This window comes from Centroberyx affinis, unplaced genomic scaffold (assembly GCF_046629955.1).
Source record: "Centroberyx affinis isolate AG114_WGS23_722 - 3 ecotype Tasmania unplaced genomic scaffold, CSIRO-AGI_Caff_v1 ptg000826l_1, whole genome shotgun sequence".
Lineage (NCBI taxonomy): Eukaryota > Metazoa > Chordata > Actinopteri > Beryciformes > Berycidae > Centroberyx > Centroberyx affinis.
Genome location: NW_027279425.1, coordinates 442,380 through 455,618, shown reverse-complemented (window position 1 = coordinate 455,618; position 13,239 = coordinate 442,380). Strand labels below are relative to the sequence as shown.

Genomic DNA, 13,239 nt, shown 5'->3' with positions numbered 1-13,239 from the left:
TATGGTAGCTGAGAAGTTTTTGGAAGGTTGGAGGTAGGATGTTATTATATACAGTATAGTCAAGAAATACTAATTAGTGCTATTAGATATAGCACAAAAGGGCACATAGAACAAGTTAGCCGAACTCTATGGTTTGAACAGTCTGCATCTCCTCACAGTTAAAATAGGTAGCCTACAATATTGTTCCACAACACCTGAGTTTGCATTAGTGATCTGTTTCAAGAAGCCTGAATGTTACTTCAAAGCTGGTCTTACAGTAATGTAATGTGATAAGCATGAACAGACAGTAGGCTGCATGAATAAAGCCATAAGCACTTGAATGTTGGCAATCTTTTTAGTTGAGTTTTAGCTGAATCTTTTTTCAAAAGTGCAGCAGTTTCTCCACATCCAGTACTTTCGTCATACTGAGATGAGCAACTACTCCAAGGAACAGATGAGTGTTTGGTGTCTGGTTTCATAACATGATCTATGGTTTTTCAGTTTTCCTATTTGGTGTCTGTCAGTCTGCTGTCAGCAGCACACTGACTGTCTGTGCATTTTTGTACAGTGCCTAAAACTGTATGGAGAGAATATAAATGGTATATATACGATGATACAAAGAATGAGATATAATCTATTCAAAAACAACACTAACACTTCTCTTTTCATGAACATATGAAAAGAGAGTCTGAGAGTCTTCAATAATCCATTTTTCATACTTATTCCATGGACTGTAGGCTTATTCCTGTTCAGGGTCACAGGGGGCTGGAGTCTATCCCAGCATGCATTGGGCGGAAGGCAGGAAAACACCCTGGACAGGTTGCCAGTCCATCACAGGGCAAACACGGATAGACAGACAGATAGACAGCAATTTAAAGTCTCACACCCACCTGACTTGCGTGTCTTTGGGCTGTGGGAAGGAACCGGAGCACCCGGAGGAAATCCACAGGAACACGGGGAGAACATGACAGCTCCACACAGGAGGGACCGGGTCCGAGATCCAAACCCAGGACTTTGTTGCTGTGGGGCGACAGTGCTGCTAATCACTGAGCCACTGACAGCCTTTCTATGTCAGAAATCAAATAAGAGTAAGAGAAAGCCACTGCATAAAATTTGGTGGCAAATATTTCTAGCGTAGAATTTCATTTCAACTTTGAAATGAAATGTCTCACAAAAGCTCATTGATGCGGAAGGCCCTTTCGGCCACAGTGATTGCAAATTACTTTAAGGAGATTGGTTCCTGCCATTGCACTGCGGGGCAAGTGGCTTGCTTAGTGGCAGGATAAACACAATGCGGAGAGACAGTATTATGCCGTCCAACTCTCTCTCTCTCTCTCTCTCTCTCTCTCTCTCTCTCTCTCTCTCTCTCTCCCTCTCCCTCTCCCCCTCTCTCTCTCTCTCTCTCACAAATGTGTTTATGTCTTGGCCTTTTTCTTCATGCATGCAGCAAAGCACAGTTGCAACACTTATGGTGGGGGAATGATAACTATCACTCGCTCTGTCTCCCTCTTGTCTTGTCTCAATGTACTAGAAAGGAATGTTTTTAAAAGTATAAAAATGTGTGGTGTATGTGTGTGTGTGTATTTGTGTGTATGCTTTTTTGTTTGTGTCAAGTTAATACATAGTGAGTGGCATGCCCTGGTTCTTCCCTCTATGGTCATTAGACTCTTTGAGATTTGGGATTACTCATTTTCAAAATAAATGTTTGTATTATTTTTTTTTCATATTTTTGGAATGGCTCCATCCCAGCCTTGCCTGCTGAGCTGCAACAACATATTCAGTGCATTTGATTGCATTTGATTTTGATTGACAAGATGTTTCTCCCCTTGTAATTGCCAGCAACCGGTGACTGAGAGTGTTTTGGTGAAGATCTCTCTCTGACTTGTATGTTTCACAGTAGAGAACTTTTGTACCAAATCACTCTGTTGTATATCTATGCGTTTTGGCTCACATTTTTCCACTTTTCCAAACTGGAATTTGATAAAATGGTGCTTGAAATTAGTGTTAGTCTAAGATCAGTAGCTAATCTCTCTCTCTCTCTCTCTCTCTCTCTCTCTCTCTCTCTCTGTGTGTGTGTGTGTGTGTGTGTGTAGTGTGTATGTGTGTGGGCATGCACATTTGTCTGCATGTGTGTGTCTGCTCACTTGGGTCCACACTTATACCTAAGGCTCAGTGTGATGCATTTTTTCCATGAGAGAGCTTGGTAATGTTGTAACAAGGGAGTGTTTGTTTAAAGGGGTGGAGTGTGAGGGGTTGCTGTGTCATGGAAGGAGAAAAGGAAAGACCAGAGAACAGAACAGAACAGAACAGAACAGAACAGAACAGAACAGAACAGAACAGAACAGAACAGAACAGAACAGAACAGAACAGAGAGGACAAAGTTTTTGCAGCATGTTTGACTTGAGCTGGGTTTTTCACAAGGTTTTTTCTTTGGGTGTGGAGAATTAACCTGGTATTAATGCATTTTAACGGTATTAATTATCAGAAAATGTCTCCCTTAACTAAATTCTGTTCTGTAATTAACTTTGAATTGACAAAATATACATAAATGTAAAAATAATGTGAAATGGAAAAATAAATCACTACTGCTGATTTACCCCAAGGTCAAGATGCAAATCCAAGCAGCATGGCATACATTATGGAGGAAGTGCATGTTAACTAAGTGCTAAGATGGACACGTACCACCAGCGATTCAAAACATGAGTTTCTAAGCATATTGATTATTGTTTACAATTTATCACGTCTTGGCTAAGAACACCAGCGATAAAAAGGATTTGTCAGGGAGTTGGAGGTATACTGATGATAGCTAATCTGAAGCAAGCCGCCTGATTTGTTTCCTCCATGTCACGATAACGAGATGACAAGTGATAAAGGATAATTGCCAAAAACACCTCCTTAGGCCATAAAGACTGACATAAACAAACATGTTGTTTGACATGGCAACATTAGAGACAATACTTTTCCAACTTTGATAAACAAATGAAACATCTGAAGATTGCTAAAATCTCAGGATGCATGCGCCAGAATACATAAACTTCCTGAAGTATATGCCTGCAAACTGTTAATATTGTCTGAAATGAATTGTTCCTCAAGCCAGGATGATTTCATGCATCCAAAATTAGTCCACTATGGCCATCAAACAGATGATGAAAATTGCATATTCATGAAGATCAGTAGAGGCAGAGCTGCTGACTGATTGCATTGTCTAACCAAACATTTTTGTTTGTGTGGATGTAGTAGCCTATATACTGTAGCATCCAAAACCAATGGTATTTTTGCAATCTAAAATCTGCCAATTCTTACACTTTAAACATGTTGTGCCCATGTGGTTATATAGTACATGGAAGAAAAACAAAGAAAAACATTATAAGACATGTTTTAAGTGCCATTTAGAAACATACACAGTAGATGTGTGAATGTGTTAACTGATCCCAGCTATAGTTGCAGTTCTCCATAGGTAGAGTCTCTGAACATTCTGTAAAAAATGGTTAGGGGCTTTATTCCCATGGGGGGGCTTGTATACTGAAAATAAATGCAGTGACTGTATGCCTCCTGCATTTTACTGAGTGTGCTGTCTGAGTCTTGGCAGCCATGCTCAGTGGTGCAGCTTGTGTAATATGTGACATGCTTACATGTAAAGATAATGACTAAATGTCAAAATTCAAAAGCTCTGTTAACTTCAATTTATATTAGTAATGGAGAAATGAGATTCAACAAAGCTAGAAAAATACTTTATTTCTCTTCCTGTCTTCTTCCACATTGTGTTCTCCTTCATCACTGTATCACTATATGTCAAGATAAATTATGCATGCAGTGGAACCAACAAAGCCTGGCCAGGCATATAATTAAAAAAAAAAAATAGAAAGATCACCTCAGCATTTTGTTCAACTGTGCAACAACAAAAAAACATCCTAAACATACAATGTCATGCATAATTGGGTGGGATCAAAAAGTGGTGCTATCGTATAGAAAAAATATCCAGGAAGGCAGATTTGTTGTTCAGACAGATGACAAATCCCCCGCCTCTGTTCCCTCTGATCACAGCAAACTGGCAGGGAGGGAAGCAGTAAAGAAAAAAAATAGATTTCCCACCCTTTGACTTGTGCAGCTGAATCACATAGTCCCCAGCAAATCAAATGTGATGGGTACACAGTAAGGGAAGTCTAAACACGGTCTATTTCGACATTATAAATAAAGCCTAACAGGTGTTGAGAAGAAAAGGGGTGAATGGTGTGAATATGATGACAAAACCACTCCAAGCAAGACAAACCAAGACAAAGTGATCTCATGAACGCAACCACCAGTTCAGCATATCATAGGTTAACAGCATAGAGTGGAAAAGGTTATGGAAAATATCATCCAAAATATCATATACTGTATAGTGGATTTGAACACTGATAAGCCATGGTAACTGAATATAGCCACGGAGCAAACTGCAGTGGGACGAATGCACAAATTACCAAATGCATGGCCGCATTAATGATCATTTTTAGTAGAAAAGGAAAACCTTTACTTCTGAATATGCTGATAGAAGTCTCCAGTGACGATGGTAGCAAAACTCAATAATCTGAACAGGACCTGTGTTGTCTGCAAAACCAGAGTGCTGAAAATCTATAATCAGTTTGAATTTCAGATTCTCATGAAGGGAGAACACTGATGGAATAAAGATGATCTTACTTACATGGGCAAAATTTGGAGGGAACTGAGGACATTTGTGGTAAATGTCAACAGGGACAAAATCTCTGTGGGTAAATCAAGATCTTAAGTTTTCTTGGCAAAATTCCCCATCTATCTTGCTTTATATTGTTCCTTTTCTATAATGGCCTTAGTGTACAATGCTGTATAGGGAAACCCAGCCCAGGTCAGTGATAATGGCTCAGTAGTCTCACTCTGACAAATACAGACTATACTGTGAAAACAACAACAAAAACTGCTTCCTCAACAATAAAACATCTGAATAGGTTGATGGGGTTGTTTCTTTGGAAAGCCCCCAAGTCAGAGCTGTAACACTGATTGGTGATTGGGTAATGCTGCTGAGGTTTCATTTTACACTGCAAGCTCAATTATGCGGCACAAGTGTGATTTCCCTCTCTCTAAACATGACGGACAGCAGACAAACCCTAATTTCCATGTGGGAGGTGTCCATCTGAACAGTAATGGAATGAGTGGGGCCTGTTTTCCCAGAAGCACTTGAGGCGAGAAGATCATAAGCAGATGCATAAAGATGATCACACTGCTAAGATGCTTCTGCTTAATTGGGCTTTGAGATGTCACACAATAAAAAAAAAAGCGCGCTGCCAGTGCAATCCACTTTTGAAGTCCAAAGCATTTGATTATCTCAGTGTTTCACTCCTCTCTCTTATAGGTTTAAACATTTGAAAAATATATGTGAGTTGAAATAGCTTTGAATAGTTCTTAAGGCTCACTTAACTTGAACACCGGAAGAGTCTCAAAAAATTGAAATGAACATATAAGTAGGATAAGTGCCTCTCATGTGGACTATACTGTATTCTAATTCTCGGCTATGAATCACTATTAAGTAGATAAAGCGAGTCCAGGAAAAGACTTCAAGAGGATAAAAAGAGTTATAGATTTCATTCCAAGTGCACCGAGTTCAACTTCTTGGAGCTCAATGGCTTTAAACTGGTAGAAAATGAGAGTCATTTTCCTATCAGGGAATCACAACTGTAGATTGCAACCTGAATGTAAGAACTAGGCAGTATTATAGCCCTCTGAGCACTAGGCGGTCCTTAAATTGGCTCTATCTCCCAAATGTAGAGGCAATGAATTTCACATGGAAGCTCTAGGAACAAAGTGCTCTCACTAACACTGTCCTCCTCTCTCTCTCTCTCTCTCTCTCTCTCTCTCTCTCTCTCTCTCTCTCTCTCTCTCTCTCTCTCACACACACACACACACACACACACACACACCATCATTTATATGTCTCTAATACCTCATGTGCTTTTGTGTAGCATACGTCTTCCTTTATGTACCATGCAATAAAAACATCATAACAAATGTTGTAAACATTATCATAACAATACTACATCATATGAATACAAAACGACAAGTCTCTGTACACTGTTTACATATTTCAACCAGATCTGTGTCCATTATAAGTTGAAGTCCTTTCCACTACTCTAAGCAGTTCTGTAAGCCTCCTTTGAGTCCAGCACAGTTGAAGTTTGCACTTTTGAAACAATCCATTCGCTCCATTGCATCAGTCAAGACCATCTGATCCAGGAACAGCAATTTCAAAACTGATCGCTACACCATGGCGAGGGCAACCCTGTCAGGAGTCATCGGCCCGGTTTTGACCGAGATCCACAAGTCCTCAGTATTCGCCGCATTTTTCTTCTTCTTCGTTTCCGACCTCGCTGTTGCCGTGGTGTCTCCGCAGCAGCAACAGCAGCAGTTGGCATGGCGACAGCAGCAGCAGTGGCAGCACACCACCAAGGAAGTGAGGAGGACCAGCAGGGGAAGAGCCAGCAGGACCACCAGGCAGACCGTGTTGTAGACCCCCTGGTTGTGTTTGTCCGTAGCAAAGCTCCACAGCTGATTGAAAAAATCCACGATGCTGTCTGTCTTCCCATCCATGGCTTCAGGACATGAAGCTGTGACTGCTTTTATTGAGTCTGCCTGGCACCAGTTGTAAACTTTCAATAAATCCTTTATTGGGTCGTGAAGTTTATAATATTGTAAAAGGACAAATGCGCGTATTAGGCTGCTTGTGACATCACACCTCCACCAACGCAATTAAGACATGCTGTTAATTAAACTTGAATCTTCTTTTACTTAATCTGGCTCAGGCTATAAAGTTTTATAGTCTTAATTTTTTACTTTCAGGTCACCCTGGATTTTCAACTTTTTGATGTTGAATAATAATTCCTTTTAACTTTAAGGTTTATTGATTTACTAAGTAATCTGAGGTTCAAGATTACAACAGTTTTAAAGAAAAGGACTGAAAGAGAGAGGTTGTTGGACCACCCAATCGGACAGTTTGTTGACACACTCCTGATTCCGTTAGAAAAGTTGGATAGAATCATCAAACATCCACCAAACCAAACAGTTGTCAGGTCAGATATTTTTGCTGGTAACTCACCCCTGACCTCTGATGTGCTGCTGTTTCCTACACCAGCACTCTTAGCTGGGACCAGCCCACTGATTGGAGTTCGGATAGCCTCCTGTCAGCGCAGCAGTATCTGATGAGGGTATGATGCTTGTGTATGCGCTTGGGCTTGTGTTGTTTGTGTTAGATCAGAAAGCTGGAAGCATGGGGGCCGACTTCACACACGCCGTCTTCCTTAATGTCCCGTCCGGGGGGTTCGAGACCAAAGCATTTTTTAAACAAATCCTAGAGGCCGACAGATCAATTGTTTATGAGAAGATTGACTTTGAAATCCTCCACTTATGGTGATTCTGATCTTGATGCAGGAAGGAAAAAGGGCCTATAGCACGGGTTCATCCAAGTTTGTTTTTTCGCTGCTTGACATTCTACCTCTTGTTCTTTGTTCTTGGTCCTTTGGAGTCTCCCCTTGTTCTCTTTGCCCTTTCTTTCTCACTTTAGTTTAATCCAGCTGCTGGGTGTGTTGAGAGGTGATAGACTTAAGGTGTTTCTGTGGAACAAAAGAGAGAGAAAGTGAATATAGACTGAAGTTGGTCTCCCACAGACACCCCCGCCCCCACACCTCCTTCTCTTCTTCCTCCCTCCCTCCCTCTCTCCCTTCCCCTGCCTCCTCCCATCTCCTCCCCCCTCTCTCCCCTTGTCAGTGTCAGCTTCAGATTTTCAGCTTTCCCCTCATTAATACTGCAGAGGAGTCATTCAGGATTCAGGGCAGATCTCTCTAAGAGTCCCACTGAGAAAGAGGGAGCGAAAAGAGAGAGAGAGAGAGATAGAGAGAGAGGGATGGAGGGAGATTGTGTCTGAGAGAAAGCGAGACACAGAGAGAGAGGTAGTCAATCGCTCTAAGAGCCCCACTGAGAGAAAGTGTGACTCAGTGGCAGAGAGAAAGAGAGAGGGGAGGTAGAAAGAGAGGGAGAGGGGATGGCTGCAGGAGATTCATCTGAATATAGCAGGCTAATGGTTCCCATTGGGGGAGACTGATAGATGGGACGAGGCGAAGGACTTCATAAATGTCTGATTGTTACATTTTCCTCTGCCCTCAGATGAAATCTCCCCTTCACACCTCTCCTGGAGGAGAAGAAGACCCGCGGTTAGTTACCTGACGAGGAGAAGTAGCTCTACAAATGATTTCAAAGAGCAGTCAGCCTGAGAGATAAAAGTGCAATATTGTTCCTTTTTCTCTGAGAATGTGAGCTGTTTGATTAAGTCTGGGGCTTTGAGGTGACGGATAGTGTTTTTTATTGTTGAAGATATTGCATTGGCCACTTTACGTGTAACATTTAAATAGCGTAAAACAACTATAGCTCTCCAAAGCATTTCAAACACCGTTTGATTAAGTCTGTCCCTTAGAAGCTCTTTAGCTCACAGCTATAGAGCGTCTTTGTATTCTGTATGCAGAGGGGAGGAAAAAAGATATTAGTCAGATTTTCATCTCACATTTGGCTGCTTCTTAGGCAGAGCGAGGAAGGTGCACCTGCATGTGGAGAGGAAATAGATTTGGCGTGGTTGTCGCGGTGCGTTGCGTCTCATGTGTGAAATTGGTTTACCCGCAGTCAGCCTTCCAACTTCCCTCCTGCTCATTTACTCAACAGGAAACTGAGCTCTGAAAGCTAAGCAGCAAGAGTCAGCTGACACATCATACCAAGAGTTCAGAAACCGTATTCTCATGGCACTCAAACGACACAGTGCTGAAAAATAAATAACGTCTACACTGAGAGATGTGGTCGTTTCTATTTTTATTGTCATTACAGGAAATTACAGTAAAGTTGAGACCTGAGGACAAATAGGTAGACATTTAGACCAAGCATTTATATGTCAAACCTGTATTCCACTTGGGCTTTAAGAGTCTTTAAAGCACAACAAGCTTTATTATTTGGTTGCTGATCTAACTAGCTAACTTTTCTGTTTTTTTTATTCTTATTTAGGCATAATATATCGAAGATTGTACATATTGTTGGAAATCATTGTATCAGACATTACCCTTAATGACTTTATCTGCTGTGATTACAGGTTCTTTTGTAATGCTGACAGAACTTGGCCGAGCTGCATCATCAGTGTTGGGACACTCTCATAGGATGAGGACGGAGTAAACACCACCAGCCAAAGAGTCACTGAACAATAGATAGGAGTCAGGAGGAGAGAATGAGTGAACAGCATAAAGCCCAAGAGAGGCAAATAGGTGTGATCAAGCTGTATAAAAGAACTGACTAACAAGGTATTAAGGTCACTGAATGGATAAGTGACTAAGTGTTATAACAATAATAGTCTCTGGCTAGGAACAATGAGATGATTGTAAGCCATCCCAAAACATGGGTGAACTATCAGACAAAGAGCGTATATGTCAAAAAAAAAAGGTTTGAAAGCTTCTAAGCGTTTGTCTCAATAATATTTACAACATCTTTGATCCTGTCAGGATCTTGTAGAGCCCAGTCCTGTCATGTGAAGACAAGACACAAGACAATCAAGGGCCTATATCCGCTTAAAGTCACAGTGAAACCGCATTCTGAGATCATCGTACTTCCTTAATAAGATGTATTTCCTGTTAAAACAGGATATTGGGGCAGAACATACGAAAGGATCAATCGAAAGTGTAAACCAATGGGACATCAGTTTAGGGAGAGAAATATAGTTTCATTTGATGGGAGGGGCGGGATTGTTAAAAAATCTGTGATGGTTTTATTATCAAGGATTTTTAGGTACGTCTCCTGGTATATGATGAGGTCCACACTAAATATAAAGTAAAACTAATGAGATTTTCATACAAAAATGCAATAAAATAACAGATTAGCATTTCAGTGTGACTTTAAGTCCTTACCAAGAACTGTGTTCACAGAAAGGTCTTATGATCTAATCTGATTTTACCAATGTGCATTAGCACAAATTTATGTCAGACTAGTTGTTTATAAACTTTGGAAAGTTCTCCAGCTCAGTGCCACTTTCAGACATGACGTACTTCTCTTGGTGGTGGTGCTGAAGGATACACAGGAGTTGCCAGGATTGCGGTGCCAAGAATCTCTTCCTCAGCAGGGTCTATTTACAGTATATGTCAGTGACACTAATTGAAGGTGTGCACACCGTAATTGTTGAGCATGTTCATGTGTGCTTGAGCTGGAGGTGGCTTGTGATTTAGAGAAGGTGTAAGACAGAGGTACACAGCTAAAAACAAAAACAGTTCATTTTCCAAATAAAGTATAGCCGCATTTTAAGAAATTGTACAGTCAAGTGAAAGATGAAATCCAAAAACATTTTTATATGAAGCCCCAGGCTTTAAACATTTCAGTGGTCCATTTTATGTTGCTGAAATGTTCCTCACAGACAATATTGTCATTCTAAGACAAAGCTCCGGCTGGGTACTTTCTCATGACATTGTGTTGGCCTAGACCCATTCATATACAGGAAAAGGCCATTTCAGGGGCACACAAAGCCAGGATGGGGCTGAGAAAAATGTTATGATTGCTCTCACTTAGCCCCCGCTGCTTTTTAAGGAACATGTGCGACCCAAAAGACAGAGCTGTGACAGAAGGCAAGGCAGGAATCTTTAATGACTTGCCCCGAGCACACGGTCAGAGCAAACCCTCCTCAGTCTCTCTTCATATTCTTACTGGGACATGTTCAGTTACGCTTCCCCTCGCCCACCAACTACTGCCAGCTATTTAACAGTCCAAGACTGTTCTTAACTGTGAATCAGTCAATGTTTAGTAGCATTATCCATATCTCTTGGCAGAAAACAGTGAATATCTTTGATCACTGATGCCAGCAGTTCCAGTTATGGTCACTACAGGCCTATTGATAGCTTGTAGAAACACACTTCTCTACAGCGAGCAAGACGAAAGAGTGCCTTAGCCCATTACAGGTCAGGCTACTGTAAACTTTGATCCTGGCTAAGTGAAATGAGCCAAATAACAGAGCAGAGTACAGAGTCTGTGGAGGACAGACTATCAAATGAAATTGTTATAAACTTTTTTAAAAGCCGTCATCACCAGAAGGTTCAAGTCAAAAGATGTTTTCTGCGCAGGTCCATTAAACTGAGCAGCCGAAAGCCATTCTTTGGTTGACAGTAAACACAAAGATTCTAACAAATGAAATAAAGTTAAACTTTTTCATGTTGTAGTGACAGTCTGTGGTTTCCAAATGCAGAATGCAAATGCATGAATCTTGTCAAAGTATCATTGCAACTTCACCAACTTCCTGTCAGATCTAACCAATGGAGCGAGTTGCCAAAACAACATTTTTTTTTTTTTTTACAGAGCCTGCCACAGTAATATCAATTTTGTCACTCCTCACCCACAGGCACACAACACAAAGCACCAAAAGCTATTATAAAAGAAGGTTTAAAAGTATTTCAAGTCACTGCCACTCAACAGATGTTTGAAAGAGGCACCTTACCCACAGGCACTTCTGAAGTGGCAGGCCAGGTCTCCCCCTGTCTTATCCAGTCAGCTGCTGAAAACTTCTGTTGTTGCTGTTTTGGCATATGGCTTCTGCTCTATTCTGGTCCCTCTCACCCAGACGTCTTGACAAGTCCTCACTTTCTGTTCCTGTTTCTCTCCTCTCTCCCTCTCTCTCTCCTCTCTCTCTCTCTCTCTCTCTCTCTCTCTCTCTCTGTCAGTCTCTCTCGGCCGCAGCGTCACTGCACCCTGCCCGCCCCGTGTAAGAATGGGCCCTCTGTCTATGCTTATGTGCTCCTGCATGACGTGCTGCTCGCTCTGAATTCTTGTGGTTACTTTACACACACACACAAGCACCAAATGATGTCAGAGAAAGAGAGAGAGAGAGAGTGAGAGAGTGTCAATGAGGTATGTATACACTGCATAAGAGAATGTGAATATATTACTTCAACAGTAAATTAAATATGTCAAATTTCCCATTATTAGAACATTAAAAGAGAGGTGCCTCCAGATTTGAAGACCTTGCAACACAGCCTACAAAGCACTCTACTATAAGTCACAGGCAATTGTTCTCATTTTTTGTATAACCTTAAATTAGTAGCTTAAACAAACACTACTCCACCCATCTAAGACTCAAAATGAGAATAGAAAGGAGAAATGAAAGCTGCGAAAGTGTACAAGCCCACTGCACCAGGTGAAGCAGATAGATGTGATATGTAACACACACACGCACACACACACACACACACACACACACACACACACACACACACACACACACACACACACACACACACACACACACACACACACACACAGAGTTCACTATGCCTGCAGGGTAGTGGTCAATGCCCTTTCAGTTCAGTCAAGCAAAAGAGGATTTTTATTCAAGTAAAAAAAAAAAAAGTATTCTTTGGACATTAAGTAATGTACTATCTACTTTCCGTCCCTGAAAGGACTCAGTTAAAAGTGATTGTGCATTAGCTTGCATGTGCGTCCTCACACATGTTTGTGCTTGCGAACGTAATGCATCAACTCACAAAGCAATGTGCCTGGGCCTGAGTAGCCAGGTCACATGACTGTTTCATTTTAGAAGAACAATTTATTTTTCTCTGTATTGTTCATTGTCTCAAAATTACCTGTCCAAGAATTTGTAAAACACAGAAGAAAAGTGGGTACACACCATGTTTTGGCTTTCAAAATGAAACAGGGACTTCAGTACAGATGCAGCCTGAAGCCTTTATTGGAGGCTGAAATTTGAAATCATACCAGAGTATTGGTACTAAAAAGTGACAAGTGAGAAAAACGTTTTCAGATCATTGCTGCTATTTTTTAATGATCCACAGCGAGATGAAAACATTTTGTCTGGTGATCTCGTCAAACATTTCCTGACCATCTGACTGGATGAACATGCAGGGCATTTGTTTTATAGTAGCTGTGGGGCATGGTTTTGTGGAGATTGATGAGACAAGCCTCACCCTGTCTGCAGGTGTGTCTGTGACAAGTTCAAACCCACACACACACACACACACACACACACACCGCCAACACAGAGGGTGTTGGCTGAATGGCAGGGTGTGTAGTCATGGCGCGATACAGTAAAGCAATATCAAAACAGCTGCTACAGTGTCCAGTCACCTCATGCAAGTGTTGATTAATGACCTTTGTATCCAGTTCCAATTTCCCTGATGGAAACCCTTATATACAGCAGTTTATATGATAATGATTTCACTATGCATTCCATTTCCT

General features: G+C 41.2%; 1 protein-coding gene across 3 annotated transcripts; it reads right to left on the bottom strand.

Moving 5' to 3' along the window:
• Positions 1-3,694: 3,694 nt before the first annotated feature.
• Positions 3,695-11,626, bottom strand: LOC139645156 (uncharacterized protein KIAA0040 homolog). Of its 3 annotated transcripts, none has more exons than XM_071520786.1 (2): positions 11,489-11,626; positions 3,695-7,595 (listed from the first exon to the last, which is right to left on the bottom strand). In XM_071520786.1, exon 2 carries the CDS (start codon positions 6,574-6,576, stop codon positions 6,247-6,249), a length of 330 nt encoding a protein of 109 aa, XP_071376887.1. In that variant the 5' UTR covers positions 6,577-7,595; positions 11,489-11,626; the 3' UTR covers positions 3,695-6,246. The 3 variants fall into 3 exon arrangements, with proteins under 3 accessions (XP_071376887.1, XP_071376888.1, XP_071376889.1); XM_071520787.1 differs by having other exon boundaries at positions 11,493-11,620; XM_071520788.1 differs by lacking the exon at positions 11,489-11,626 and adding an exon at positions 9,083-9,242.
• Positions 11,627-13,239: the final 1,613 nt, after the last annotated feature.